Source organism: Bison bison, unplaced genomic scaffold, assembly GCF_000754665.1.
Source record: "Bison bison bison isolate TAMUID 2011002044 unplaced genomic scaffold, Bison_UMD1.0 scf7180017864473, whole genome shotgun sequence".
NCBI classification, from domain to species: domain Eukaryota; kingdom Metazoa; phylum Chordata; class Mammalia; order Artiodactyla; family Bovidae; genus Bison; species Bison bison.
In genome coordinates this window covers 18313536-18328427 of record NW_011495034.1, presented here as the reverse complement: position 1 = coordinate 18328427, position 14892 = coordinate 18313536, and the positions used below count along the sequence as shown (strand labels likewise).

Genomic DNA, 14892 nt, shown 5'->3' with positions numbered 1-14892 from the left:
CCAAGTTATGTCACCTCTGATGCTTTCTGCATCTGCCAGCTGAGTGGCAAGCAGAATGGCCCAGGGAAGGCGGGCAGGTTGACTTCCCATGGCTGACGTGGCCTTCCCCTTCAGGCTGGGGTCCATACCTAGACCAGAAACCTGCTGTAAAACCCCCAGCCTATATCCTTCCACCCAGGACCAGTGCCGCCTGGGGGTGGGCCTGAGGCTATGGACCTCGACATGTCAGGGCTGAGCTGCTTAAGGCTCTGCAAACTGGGCCCTCCTCCTGGCTCCCTGGCCTCAGTTTCCCCACCAGCCGCCTCTCAGGAAGCTGTGCTTGAAGAAGCGCCTGGAAGAGAGAAGCACGTGATGTGGCTGTGAACGTCTGCTGTTGCTGCCAGGAAAGCACCAGCAGAGTTCTTCTTCTGAGAGGAAGGAGGAAGCTGGGGCCTGGTCTATATATTCCTGGCTATGTAATCAAACAAATCACTTGACACATAATGGGGATTACACGCAGCAAACCCAACTGATGAGCTGGGTCCTGGTCTAGGAGCTTGACAAGGATGGGTTTGTTTCACCAGCATCCCTGTGAGGCTGGAGGGGCCAAGGCCTGGGAGGACAGGCAGGCTGCCCAGTGATCATCTGAATCTGACCGCAGGCAGGATGGCTCAGGGGGCTTCCCAGGTGGCTCAGTCATAAGAAATCTGCCTGCCAGTGAGGAGACGAGGGAGCCATGAGCTCGATCCCTGGCTCAGAAAGATCCCCTGGAGAAGGAAATGGCAACCCACTCCAGTATTCTTGCCTGGAGAATTCCATGGGGTCGCACAGAGTCAAACAGAGCTGAGCACTCATGCACGCACACAAGCTGATTCCGGAGCCCTCCCCCTCGCCGCCCCCAGGGCAAGCACTGGCCAGGTGTCCTCAGGGACCAGAGGAACTGCTAGGAGTTCCTCTCCCTGCCTCTGGCTCCCAGGGCCCTGGGTGTGGTCTCAGCCGCCACCCTCTTTCTTTCCCGTCCTCCTCTGTGGGTGCTCAATCTCTAGATGCCCCTTGGGAAAGGGCTCTGAGGGGCCAGGGGTGGTGGCCCCACCCTCAGCCTGACAAGGGCAGGGCCTGGGTGGGGCTGCCTGACCCCCCTCTCCCTCCCTCTCTCCTCCAGGACCCTGCAGTAGCCATCCCCAAGGGAACACTCATGGCCATTTTCTGGACCACTGTCTCCTACCTGGCCATCTCGGCCACCATCGGTAAGCTGACAGCCCAGAGCGCTGGAGGGGCCACAGGGTGCAGTCGGCTCTCTAACAGGGAGGGCCGAGCCGGGAAGGCATGGCAACACCAGGAAGTGGAGCCGTGGATTTTATTTTGTGGGGGGCACCATGGTGGCAACCAGAACATCTTTATGGTGGGAGGTAGTTTGTGGTGGAGATGTGGGGTCAGACGAGGCTCCTCTGGTCCCTTCAAACCTCAGGTTACAGATTCAAGAGTGTAAAATCCTGTAGGAAAAATCAAGCTCCAACCCTAGGAATAATAATAAAAATAGTGATGCTGAGGATGAGGAAGATGATTCTAGCAACTGACTTATTATCATGTGCTCAGTCCTTTACATGCCTTATTACATTTAATCCAGGCACTGGTCATTTCTGCCTTTTGATGGAGGAGAAAGCAAGGGCTCAGAGAGGTCAAGTGACCTGCCGGAGGTCACACAGCCTGAGTGGTAGAGGTGGGCTTTGGACCCAGGCCTGGGCTGTTGACACTAGCCTCTCACTGAGACCCTCACACACGCTCTTGCTCTCAGTAACCACCCTGCGAGGTGAGCTGCTCACAGATGGCCAAGGGACGTGGCCCAGTCATAGCCACTCGGGGCCTGAGAGTCAGGTCTCCCTCATAAGGAGGACACTGTGACCTTGGGTCACTTAGGCTCCTTGTGCTTCTATAGAATAGCAACAACAACAAAAATAATAGAAATACCTGCTTCCCAGGAGTGTTTAATATGCTTAACACAGGGCCTGGCATGTCAAAAGTGCTCCCACATAGAGCTAAAATGATTATCATTATTACAAAGTAAAGGAAGAGCTGGCCCAGCAGCAGCATCTCGCCCTCTGCAGAAGTGACCAGCATTTTCCGGGTGGCAGGGGAGGAGGGAGGAAGGGAGGGAGACCTCCCCACACCCTCCTTCCTCCCCAGGCTCCTGTGTGGTTCGAGATGCCTCTGGGGGGCTGAATGACACGGTGACCCCCGGCTCAGGCGCCTGCGAGGGGCTGGCCTGTGGCTACGGCTGGAACTTCACCGAGTGCGCCCAGCAGCGCAGCTGCCGCTACGGTCTCATCAACTACTACCAGGCACGCGCAGCCCCGCCGGATGCCAGGAGGGCCGGGTGGAGGCTGGAACGGGCTGGAGAAGACAAGGCTTGGGGGCATGGCTCAAGGTTGGGGAAAGAGCTTCAGATAGGGGCTCCGGGCCCAGTTCCTGCCCCCGCAGGCACTGGGTCCCCAGTGAGGGTTGCAGGCTCGGGTGGAAGCTTCCAGACAGAGCCCCTGCTTGCCATGGGGACTGGGGTGACCCAGGTGGGGGCTCTGGGCCCACCCCTCACCTCGGAGGTCTGAACCCCATGTCCCCGCAGACTATGAGCATGGTGTCAGGCTTCGCACCCCTGATCACAGCTGGCATCTTTGGGGCCACCCTTTCCTCTGCCCTGGCCTGTCTCGTCTCTGCCGCCAAAGTCTTCCAGGTGAGGCCTCAGGAGGGGGCGGGAGAGTCTGAGAGGCCAGGTGACCTCCAGAGGCCGGAGGAGTCATGTGACCTCGTGTCTAGATGGGAAGGAAAGGAGCTGGGAAACCAAAGGCTTGCAGGAAGCAGCCCCCTTGCTGCACTGAGCTTTGAAGAGCACCCACCTTTCCCATCCCACACCCTCCCTGCACAGTCTGGCACCCTGTCTGCAGCCCACCCTCCCAGTCTCCCTCCGATGTGATCAGCCCCCTTTCAGTCTTCGTGGTGAAGTGGAGAGGGCGGGAGATCCCCCACTTTCACAGAGACAGAAGGCAGGTGGGATATCCCCCGCTTTCACAGAGACAGAAGCCAGGAAGTGCCCTGCTGAGGTCACGGAGAGAGCAAGCAGGGGCTGGGGTCCAGGTGGCCGCAGGGGAGGGGACGGGCAGGTCCTGGCCAGGGGTGAGCGTGTCGCCCTGTGCCCACAGTGCCTGTGCCTGGACCAGCTGTACCCGCTCATCGGCTTCTTCGGCAAAGGCTATGGCAAGAACAACGAGCCGGTGCGCGGCTACCTGCTGGCCTATGCCATCGCTGTGGCCTTCATCATCATCGGTGAGTGGCCAAGGGCACGCAGGGCCGCCACCTCTCCGGCTGGCCACAGGGCAGGACCCGACCTGCTTTCCCTGGTTCTGCCCTCCTGTGTGCTAGCGTCTGGGCCCTCCTTCCGCAGGTCTGAACCAGCCCCCAGGAAACACTGGGAGCACAGGGCAAGCGACTGATTGCTCCTCGGGAGCTGATACAAGCAGCTGGGTCACTATCTCTGTAGGTGCAGAAGCTACACCAACCTCATTTCTCAGACCTTGAGCTACTGGGTCCCTTGGGGTCTGAGACAGGGGATGCCCTTGGAGAAAGAGCCCAGTTAATCAGTTAGCTAGACTGACCTCTATCCTGGCTTTGCCATGTGCCAGGTGAGTGACCTTGGAGAAGGTACTTCACCTCCCAGAGCCTCGGTTTCTTTGTCTGCAAAATGGGAGCAACAATGCATAGAGGGTGTGTCGCTGATGGGCAGGAAGAGACCACGTATGTACACACACACACACACGCATTCATATATGCACACGCTCGTGTGTGCCCACTCCCCAGTACTTTCTGAAGTTTAGCCAACAAGGCAGAACTTGCCAGGAGAGAGGTGACCCGACCAAGCAAAAGCAGTGGCCATGAAGACCCCTGACCCTCCTCCCGATGCAGGAATGGGGCCAGGGTCAGTGACTGGTGAACCTCCCCTGGCCGGGGGGCGCTTTCCTGCCACAGCTGAATCCCTACGACTTAGGCCGGCACCGCCAACCCAGGAGACATAGCCTAGTGATCTAGCCCCACTTCCATTCGAGGGAAACGTTCCAGACTGGGTCTTACACCAGATGAATAGGCAGGAGGGCCACACCCAGGGCTGGAAACACCTGGTCAGGTCCGGGGTCCCGGATGTTGTTGCTTGTTTCCTGCTCACCCTGCGGTCCACCCCCTCCTCCAATTTGATGTCCTTTCATCTGGGTGGTTCTGACTGGACCTCAGACAGAGGACAGTGATCTCAGATGTTCCTGGTCAGGTTCTTGTGCTGATTCAATGGACTTGTGTACAGAAGACCTGGCACACAGAGGCGCTTGTCTTGTTCGGGGATCGTGCAGAAGCAGGCCCTGAGACAAGGATTCATGTGCAGAAGTGTGCCGGGGTGCCAGGGCAGGGGGCTCGCCAGACAGGGAAGGGCAGGAGTCAGGTCTTGAGCAGGCTTCCACTGCAGATGGAACTGTGATATGGCCCCAAGGTTTCAGATAACAGATGGCATGTGTCTTGGGTTGCATTGTAAGATGTATTTCTTATTACAATTTGTGGTCACAAAAGAAGTGACAGTCACTGTCCTGGGTCATCCTGTAGCCTGACAGGATCCACCCTTGCATTCCTCTCCATCCTCCATTGTTACGAAACAATGGGCTTTGAGATTCACAAAATGATGGGCCCCTTTCACAGATGAGGAAGCTGAGACTGAGCCTTGGTGGCCCGTCTGGCATTCCCTTACCCTGAGAGGGAGGATTCTGGGGACTCTGTGATGGAGCTGCCCAACAGACTGTCTCCTCTCTCCCTTGGGTCCCTGAAGCTGAGCTCAACACCATCGCCCCCATCATCTCCAACTTCTTCCTGTGCTCCTACGCCCTCATCAACTTCAGCTGCTTCCATGCCTCCATCACCAACTCTCCTGGTAAGCAAGGCCCTCATCTCTCCATGGGAAGTGACACTTGGGGCTGGGGTATGGAGACGGGGCGTGGAAGACATGGATGCAGGTGGGAAGACCAAGGTCATCTGTCAAACTGAAGTCAATTAAAGGTAACTTTCCAATAATAATAATAACAGCTATCCTTTATCAGGCACTTACAATGTACATACATTCTGCATGGATTCATACACTGTTTACAGCGTGCAGAGACTTTTCTCTTGCCTTCCTCCCCCAGATTTAAGGGAGTCAGGAACCTGGTTCCCAAGAGAGAGAAGAAAATCACCAGAGAGGCTGCAGGTTGCACTTGCCCAACTCCAGGGGGCGCCACTCACGACATCATAGATTTATGTTTATTATGAATACTTTCTGGCAGATGGCAGCAAAGAGTCTTCCAGGAAGACTTTTTCTAATTGGCCTGAAACTGCTGATAAGCTGGTCCCCGAGCCACCTTTTCCCTAGACCGTGGACCACGGTGCCCTGGAGTTGTGCCGTGGGGTGGCTTTCACTAGTGGTGGCCCTGGCACAGCTGCAGATATGGGCCTTGCAGAATCAACTCCTTCCCCTCCATTCACCCCCTTGGCTCTGTGCGAGCCCCGGAAGCCAGCAGTGTTGCTGACGCTGGGTGTCCTGTGGCCGTATTTGGCCAGAGCCGGATGCCTGTCCTTTGGTACAGCCTGTTCACGTGGGAGGGTGCCAACCAAGGCAGGCGTGTGGCTCTATCAGTGCTTCCAAGCCCAATCCCAGGAAGCAAGATGGGTGGGCAAAGGCTGGGACCCCGGCTCTGGGCACTATGGGCATTGCCACCCCGACCCTGCCCAGCTGTGCTGGCTCAGAGGGAGACTCCAGAGTGTTGAGTGTACTCCCATGCCCTGTGCCCCCCACCAGGGTGGAGACCCTCGTTCCGATACTACAGCAAGTGGGCAGCGCTGTTTGGGGCGATCATCTCCGTGGTCATCATGTTCCTCCTCACCTGGTGGGCGGCCCTCATCGCCATCGGCGTGGTCCTCTTCCTCCTGCTCTATGTGATCTACAAGAAGCCAGGTGTGTGTCTCAGGCGGCCCTGGGGGTCAGGCGTCCCCTTCTCGCCCTGAGGCTGCTGAGCCAGCCTGCCCATCAGCTCAGCCAGAGGGCCTGTCTCAGAGTCTGTGCTCCCAAGGGCTCCCTCTGGTCCTCCAGCCTCATCCCTCCCCATGGGGTGAGGAGCCCCCAGGGAGTGTGCCCACTCAGAGCCCACACCACCCCCTGCTGGACACCCAGGACCTGGAATTGCCTGCTCAGGTCCAACCTCCGGACAGTGGCTGGCCTGCTGGTGTGCGTACCAGACCAGGGGCTGCCTGATAGAAAGGCAGGCAGTCAGAGCCTGGACACAGGGGCAGGGGTGTCTACACGCAGGCAGGCAAGGATCCCAGGAGACAGCACTCTCAAAGTGAGATAAAGAACTCCAGGAAAGCCTAGAACTTTCAAGTTGAACTTGGCCTTCCAGGTCATTGTGAAGGTCTGTTTGTCAAAGGAGGAGACTAGTTTGTAGAGTTCAATAGCTTGATGTAATGTATAATGTTTGAGCGTGTAGCCATATTGTAAGTGCAAAGGTTAGGAACAGAACTACAGGCTGTCAACTGCTCCCATGAGTGTTTGCTTCCTAAAGGTCAACATTCCCTCCCTTGTACTTAATGTCTGGTTTCTCCCGTGACTTCTAACCTCAGAGGTGAACTGGGGCTCCTCGGTACAGGCGGGCTCCTACAACCTGGCCCTGAGCTACTCTGTGGGTCTCAATGAGGTGGAGGACCACATCAAGAACTACCGGTGAGCACGGGCTCGGGGTGCCTGGGGTGCAGGGCTGGTTCTGACCCTGCTCTGGAGATCCCCAGCCAAGACCTGACACCTGACCAGCAGACCCAGGATGGGCATGGCCCCTTCTCGGAGAGGGAGCAGGGTCGGGAAGCATCGCCTAGCAGTCAGGAGACCAGAGTAGATGCTGCCCAGTGGGGCCGAAGCAAGTCTAGTGGCCTCTCTGTACCTAAGTTCCACAGTGGAATATGCTCTGCACGATACAAACAGACAACACGGACATCCCTCCGTGTCCACCGGGGCCTGGATCCAGCCCCACCTCCCATCCCCTGCCCAGATACCAACATCCTCAGGTGCTGAGGTCCCTTACGTAGAAAGCCTAGTACCTTTGGCCCTTGCTGTCCACTGTCCCACATCCAGATTCAATCTCCATGCTTGATTTTTTAAAAAATATTTTCTGGCCATGCTGGGTCTTATTTGCAGCACGTGGGATCTTTGATCTTTGTTTCAGTGTGCAGAATCTTTAGTTGCAGCATGTGGTATCTAGTTCTTCAACCAGGGGTGGACCCGGGCCCCCTGCATTAGGAGTGCAGAGTCTTAGCCACTGGGCCGCCAGGGAAGTCCCCGCCACACTTGGTTGAACCTGCAGATGTAGAACCTACAGATTCTAAGTGCCACCTGTGTTCATAAGGGTGCTCTGATGTTATAATTTGTGAGGCTGACTGTGCTGAGCCTCTCCCAAGTACTCTTCAAAGCTGATTCCCCTCCTAAGTGAGGGAAATTGTACCTCCAGAATCCCTTTCCCAACAGATCACAATGTTAATGATTGGACGTATCTAGGTGTCAATCCTATGCTAGGTGACCTACACAGCATCGGCACAACCCTCTGAGGTATATGAAACTGCTAACCCCATTCACAGATGAGAACACTGAGGCAAGGAGAGGTTAAGTAATGGGCCCCAACTCACACAGCTGGTGAATGGCCAGTTTTGTCTGGTTCCAACTGAGTCTGGTAGTGACCCTTGACTGTGAGCCTTGGCTGCCTCTTCTACCCAGTAACACAGTGATCTCATGAGTGAGGGGCCTCCCTACTCGCAGTCTTGATTCTGCTCACACCATGCTGTGCTGGGCGGAGCAGGGACACTAGGTGGAGCAGCAGGAGGGAGGTTCGCCCCAGGGGAGCTTGTGGTGGCCTGAACAGGAGGGACAAGGAACACCCAGTGTGGTGGCTGGCCACAGAGAGAGCTGGAAAGGAGTCATGGATGGGAGGACCACGGGCTGGTTCCTCTGCTTAGGAAGGGAGTCCTGGAGATGGGACAATGCCTGGAGCAACTCTATTTGGCATCCACACCCCCAACTCTGTCCTAATTGCTCTTTCCCTTCCCCTCCTCAGCCCCCAGTGCCTGGTGCTCACGGGGCCCCCCAACTTCCGCCCGGCCCTGGTGGACTTCGTGGGCACCTTCACCCGGAACCTCAGCCTGATGATCTGTGGCCATGTGCTCATGGTGAGTGTCCCCTGCAGAGAGGGTGGGGCTGTGTTCCTGGAGGAGCCTTTGGGCACCGGGTCCACCCCCAAGGGTGGGCGTGGGGTAGGGTGAGGTAGGGGCTGAAGGAGGGGCTGTGGAGCCTGGACAGGCTCTCTCCCCTTCCCTGTCCCTGTCACTGGCTTCTCCCCACTGCCCAGCCCCTCACCTGCTCCCTCCATCTTCCTCCTGGCCTTCCCGCTCAGTCCTCGTGTGTCTGACTCTTTGCGACCCTATGGACTATATTCTTCAGGCCAGAATACTGGAGTGGGTAGCCTTCCTCTTCTCCAGGGAATCTCCCCAACCCAGGAATCGAACCCAGGTCTCCCTCATTGCAGACAGATTCTTTACCAGCTGAGCCACAGGGAAGCCCTCCTCCTCCTCTTTTTTTCCCCTAATTCTGTAAAGGAAACCAGCAGTGAGCCCAGGGGACAACCTCCAGGGCAAGAGAGGAACTGTGTCTCAGGTCAGAGGGTAAAGGCCACCCCTGAGGTCATGTGTCCCTGCCACCCACAGGGCCCCCGCAAACAGAGGATGCCTGAGCTCCGGCTCATCGCCAACGGGCACACCAAGTGGCTGAACAAGAGGAAGATCAAAGCCTTCTACTCCGACGTGCTCGCCGAGGACCTCCGCAGCGGTGTCCAGGTTCTCATGCAGGTGGGTGGGCCTGGGGCTTCCCCAGAGGCCTTACTACTTGCTTGGCAACCTGGAAGTGGGATGCCCCGGTGGGCTAGTTTAAGCCCCTTTTGCTGCAATGGGAGTCTCACCTTCCTCCCCCTCTCTGGATGTGCTGATTCAGGGCACCTTCTCCAAGTGCCCAGGACCCCGGGGACACTGCCTTGGAGACCGGTGGGAGCTGCTGACACATTTTGTGGTTTGGGGACTTTTTAATGATATAATCTACAGACAGCAAAGTGAAATAGTGTAGAGTTTGATATATGTTTACAAATGCAGACACCACTCAGTGCTATGAAACCACCACTCGGGTCAAGTTCTAGAACATTCCATTCAGGCAATTCCTTTTATTGCTCAGTGTTCTTATTTGTAAAGTGGGATGCATGGATAAAATAACAGTTGTTAATTCTGAGTCAACATAGGGGACTCCTTTTCAATAGTTTCCAGTATTTCTCAAGATTAAAAAAGAGCAGACAAGGTCTCCTATTGGGATTATAAAACTACTTGGAGCAGAGGTAGAAGTTATGATTGTGTGATATTTTAAACGTATTAAATGCCACTGAATTATACACTTTTTGGTTGATTTTATGTTATGTAAACTTTACCTCAAAAATTAAAAAAAAAATTTAACATTAAAAAAAGAGAAATATAAAAGATGTATGGATTAGGTGACCCAGGAGTACTCTAAGCTTGACATCCAAATTCAAGTGCCCTGTTACAGGAAATAATTCCATAAATAAATAGTAGCTGGGATAATCCAGAACTAATGGGACAGTCCAGCTGTTAGCCCTGCTTGCAGATGCCTCAGGGAATAACTCTGGCTATAGCTTCACCTTTCTCATGGGTGTATCCAGGCAACGAGGACCTTGAACTGGGAGATATTTCTCCTGAGCCCCCACCCCATGGCGGAGAGGGAAACTGGGCTGAGACCAAGCTCCACCCTAGTCACAGAACAGAGGCCTGACCCGTCACCACATCCCTACCCTGTGGCAGGCCGCAGGTCTCGGGAGGATGAAGCCCAACATTCTGGTGATCGGATTCAAGAAGAACTGGCAGTCGGCTCACCCAGCCACGGTGGAAGACTACATTGGCATCCTGCAGTGAGTGAGGTCACCAGGCGGGGCAGGGCCTGAGGCCTCTTGACTTGGGCCTTTGGCGTTTCCTGGGCCTTGGGAAGGAGAGGGGAAGCAGTGGGCGCTGTAAGAAGCTGAGTCCACTGGTTCAAAGCTGAGGAAGAAAAGACAGACGGAGGGTCCCCCACTCTGTCCCGTGGGTCATAGGCACCCAGATTGGCAGAGAACAGGCAAGTAACAGTGAAGTGGGCCAGGTGTGGGGCATCAGGGAACGGTGGGGACTGTGGCAAACGGAAAGTAACAGGTGTTCCTTGGCTCCAGCTAATTGTGCCAGGCAGAAATGAGGACCCAGTGTTGCCAGGTCTTCTAGTTTTTCAGAAAGTCAAAAATGTGAGTTTTTAGGTGAAAATCGTGTGCTTACCTGGGGGCTGCAGAAGACCTGCAAATGCCCAGCTCTCAAGCTGTGAGGTGGTACCACTGAAACCAGGCCTCCGAGGAGGCGACAAGCTGGGGAATGGGACCAGGGGATAAACTCCCTGGGATTTCAGGGTTAACTCCAAACCCGTTCTCTTTCATTTCTTGCTGTGCAAAGTCCAGAAAATGCCTGCCTGAGCTGCTTTTCTGCCTTGATGGGGTATGGAGAGGCAGTGTGCTGGGGCATTTAACAAGCATGAGGCTGAGTGTTGGGGACCTGGGCCTGGCTTCCAGGTCTGCTGGGAACCAGCTGTATGACTGAGCAGTGCATCTCACCGCCTCTAGCAAAATCACAACAGGAGGCAGTACATACCCGCTCTGTAGGAACCCCTACATAGTGGCTTCAATATGCCAAAACTCCAAACTGCTGAAGCCTAAAGGGCCCTGTCCCAGAGACTTGTGATTAGAGTTCAGAGAGGGCAGTGCTTAGCCTAGTAGATTAGCCCTGATGGTGGGCTCTTGGGCACCCTGTCAACCAGGCAGTTAGTATACTTGTGGGGTGGGAGTCTTCCAGACATACCATACAGACAGCCCACTGCTGTCTTCATGAGTGAGGCCGATCTGAACTGGCCACTTCCTTAGCGTGTGGTCATAGACAAGTTACTCCCTAAAACTTAGATTTTGCATCTGTCAAATGGGAGTAGCAATTCCCATCCCCACCTCTGTTGGTAGAGATGTGAAGATGAGCCACGTGTGATGCTTTCAAACTGTGGTGCTGGAGAAGACTCTTGAGAGTCCCTTGGACTGCAAGGAGATCAAACCAGTTAATCCTAAAGGAAATCAACCCCGAATATTCACTGGAAGGACTGATGCTGAAGCTGAAACTCTAATACTTTGGCCACCTGATGTGAAGAACTGACTCATTGGAAAAGACCCTGATGCTGGGAAAGATTGAAGGCAGGAAGAGAAGGGGGTGACAGAGGATGAGATGGCTGGATGGCATCACCGACTCAATAGACACAAGTTTGAGTAAACTCCGGGAGATAGTGAAGGACAGGGAGGCCTGGCATGCTACGGTCTAGTCCATGGGGTCGACAGTCGGACACTACTTAGCAACTGAGCAACAGCAACAATCAGGAGGACAGGGCTGGTTCCGAGACTGGCCTGACTCAGTTTCCCCCAAGAGGGTCTGCAGGATCCACAGTGCCTCAGACAGTAGAGCTAGAGGGGTCCTGGCCACCTCTCTGGTCCTGCCTGCACGTTATACAGATGGGAGACTGAGGCCCAGAGAGGAGAAGGGTATGGTGGGAGGCAGGGTCAGCTCTAGACAGGCCTCCTGGGGGCTGGGGGCTGGGGGCGGGGCCGAGAGCAGGTTGACCCCATGACCTCTCTCTCCAGCGATGCTTTTGATCTCAACTACGGTGTCTGTGTCATGAGGATGCGTGAGGGCCTCAACATCTCAGAGGTGATGCAGGCGCACAGTGAGTACCCCCCTTCTTGACACCCCTGTCAAAGACAACAGGATCCCAGGAAGCTCTAGAACCCATTTTTTTTTCCAAGTGGTTCAGGGAGGACAGGGGGAAATTAGTAAGGAATAAAAGGTCACAGACTCCTAGAAAGTCAGTTTTTGATGGAAATCATCAGATTTCTAAAAGGAGAAACTGAGGTCCTGAAAGGGGATGTGACTAGTTCAAGGCCTTGCTTGACTGGACCACAGCTCCCCGAATCACCATGGGAGCATTTGTAACCAGATGGGATAAAGAGGAACTAAGACAGGAGAGAGAAAAAGACGGGGAGAAGAGCCACGTGAAGACCCCAGAGCATGAAAACACACACAGAGAGGCCATGAAAGCTGGGGATAGAGTAGGGAGATGTGCTACATTTAAGGCCACATGTAAATAGATCTGAACTCGTTATTTTTAGAAGTGTGATAGAAATAACACATATAAAGACAATGGGGGTGGGGGGTGTGATGCTGAGAGGAGCGGATGCTGCAGGCCAGCCTGGGTCTTGTTCACCCAGGTCACCGATGGGCTGAGGGTGTGCCTGGCAGCTGGTAGTTCAATGAATATTTACACAACCAGAATTTGCAGAGCAGCAGCCACACTCCTGACCAAGGTGGCTTTAGGTGCTGGGCGTGCAGCAGGGAACAAAACCAAGTCTGCCCTGGAGGAGGTGACATTCTTGGGGAAACGCAGTGGACCCAGGACTCATTGCAGACAGTGATAGCTCATGAGGTGTCCTGAGGAAGCCCACACAGAGGGGAATGCGGGCAGGAGGGCCTCTCTGAGGAGGGCGCTTATTTCTAGAAGGAGGGGGCTGGGGAAAGAGGGCGCTTGGCTCTGAGGCCACCCACCCACTGCTGAGACCTGGTGGGAAGGAGCATGCCTTGTTTGAGCAGACAGGAAGCTGGTGGGGGGTGCATGGAGTGTGCAGGGAGGTAGAGACCAGATCAGTGGAAGCTGCAGAGTCAGGACCTTCCCCCAGGGTAAGAGGGCCCCCAGAGAAGCCTGGGTACAAAGCTCCCCCTCTTTTTCAGTTAACCCTATGTTTGATCCAGCAGAGGATAGCAAGGAAGCCAGGGCCGGCGGGGCCCACCTGTCTGTCTCCGGCACAGGTCAGTCCCCCCACCCCAACTCAGAGGCACAGGGAGCTCTCACCCTGGGAAGCACTGAGTGATGGACCACGGGGGAACTCGGCCGAGGGCAGGAGATTTTTGTTTTTGGCAGTGACCTGAAACCCCTAGGATTGGGTCACAGGGAGTTGGTAGGGCAGTGGGGCTAGGGGCAAGATAAAGATTTCCAGCCCTGCTGGAGAATTCAGAGTCCAGGCATCGTGGGACACCATCCAGTAGGCTCTGGGGCCCAAGTCCTGCCCCTCCAAGGGCCCCCTGGCCATGCTCCGATGCAGAGGGGCAACAACACTCTGGGAAGCAGGGGAACAGTGCAGGGGCTGGGAGTGTCCTGTGGGCATTTGTGAGGGGCACAGGGGAGTTTTTAAGAGAATGGTCCCACCCCCGGAGCCAACCAGAATCCAGGGAGAGAGAAGCTGGGAGCAGAGGAGGGGCACATCCCAGCACTGCTCTTCCGGGGTCCCTGCCCCGGGAGGCTCCCATAGGAGGGCGTCCCCAGCGCATGCGCACAGCAAGGGCTTCCGGCCACCGTGTGCACAAGCCCATGCTGTGTTCCCAGACAGCCTCAGGCCTTTCCCTGTGCTCCGCACCCACCTGACCTGCCCCTCTGCTCCTGCAGTGGACCCCGAGGCCTTGGTGCAGGAGGAGCAGGCCAGCACAGTCTTCCAGTCGGAGCAGGGCAAGAAGACCATCGACATCTACTGGCTGTTCGACGATGGAGGTCAGTGCCCCAGGATGCCGGCTCTCCCCTGGCTGCCTCCCTTCCATGACCTCCACTCTCGGCCTCCCTCGCTGGCCGCTGACAAGGCCACTGGTGGGACCTCGGGGCCCAGCTAAAAGGAATGGGGCCCCTGGGCCCACCACTGGGCTCACGGGAGCCTGGCCAGGTCCCTCCTGTGGCCCTCTGTGTTCAGCTGTAAAATGAGGGACTTAAAGGAGCAGGTGAGGTCAGCGTGAGGAGGGACTTCAGACTGGACAGGCCGTCGGGGTCACGGGCACGTGATGTAAGTGGGAGACATGAGCTGGAGTGCAGCAAAGCTGTAGGCATATTCATCACTTACCAAAGAAAAACACGCTCTCTTGATTTTCTTGTGACTCTCAGTTTTATTGTTCCCACCCTTGATAGAGTCCTAGATACAGAGAAGATATTCTGAGCATTTACTATATGCTTGATACCAAGGGTTTACATAGGTTAACCTAATGCAGTCCCCAGGTGAAAATGATTATTAACTCCCTTTACAAATAAGGAAACTGAGGCACAGAGTGGAGAAGTCATGTATGGATCATACAGTGATAAATGACAGCGATCTAGATTTGCATGTGAAATCAGATCAGATCAGTCGCTCAGTCGTGTCCAACTCTTTGCGACCCCATGAATCACAGCACGCCAGGCCTCCCTGTCCATCACCGACTCCCAGAGTTCACTGAGACTCACATCCATCGAGTCAGTGATGCCATCCAGCCATCTCATCCTCTGTCGTCCCCTTCTCCTCCTGCCCCCAATCCCTCCCAGCATCAGAGTCTTTTCCAATGAGTCAACTCTTTGCATGAGGTGGCCAAAGTACTGGAGTTTCAGCTTTAGCATCATTCCTTCCAAAGAAATCCCAGGGCTGATCTCCTTCAGAATGGACTGGTTGGATCTCCTTACAGTCCAAGGGACTCTCAAGAGTCTTCTCCAACACCACACTTCAAAAGCATCAATTCTTCGGCGCTCAGCCTTCTTCACAGTCCAACTCTCACATCCATACATAACCACAGGAAAAACCATAGCCTTGATTAGACGAACCTTTGTTGGCAAAGTAATGTCTCTGCTTTTGAATATGCTATCTAGGTTGG

The 14892-nt window shown here is 55.2% G+C and overlaps 1 protein-coding gene across 2 annotated transcripts in view; it reads left to right on the top strand.

The window, feature by feature from the left end:
* The window catches only part of SLC12A3 (solute carrier family 12 (sodium/chloride transporter), member 3), a 42525-nt gene that overhangs the window by 10078 nt on the left and 17555 nt on the right, over positions 1–14892 (top strand). For both annotated transcript variants that reach the window (XM_010861907.1, XM_010861906.1), the window contains exons 9-21: positions 1142–1226; positions 2164–2318; positions 2600–2707; positions 3174–3297; positions 4835–4936; positions 5837–5992; positions 6655–6754; positions 8133–8244; positions 8779–8919; positions 9931–10037; positions 11823–11905; positions 12964–13041; positions 13676–13777. In XM_010861907.1, the coding sequence (XP_010860209.1) occupies positions 1142–1226; positions 2164–2318; positions 2600–2707; positions 3174–3297; positions 4835–4936; positions 5837–5992; positions 6655–6754; positions 8133–8244; positions 8779–8919; positions 9931–10037; positions 11823–11905; positions 12964–13041; positions 13676–13777 (1453 nt within the window). The remainder of the gene's footprint in view (positions 1–1141; positions 1227–2163; positions 2319–2599; positions 2708–3173; positions 3298–4834; positions 4937–5836; positions 5993–6654; positions 6755–8132; positions 8245–8778; positions 8920–9930; positions 10038–11822; positions 11906–12963; positions 13042–13675; positions 13778–14892) is intronic.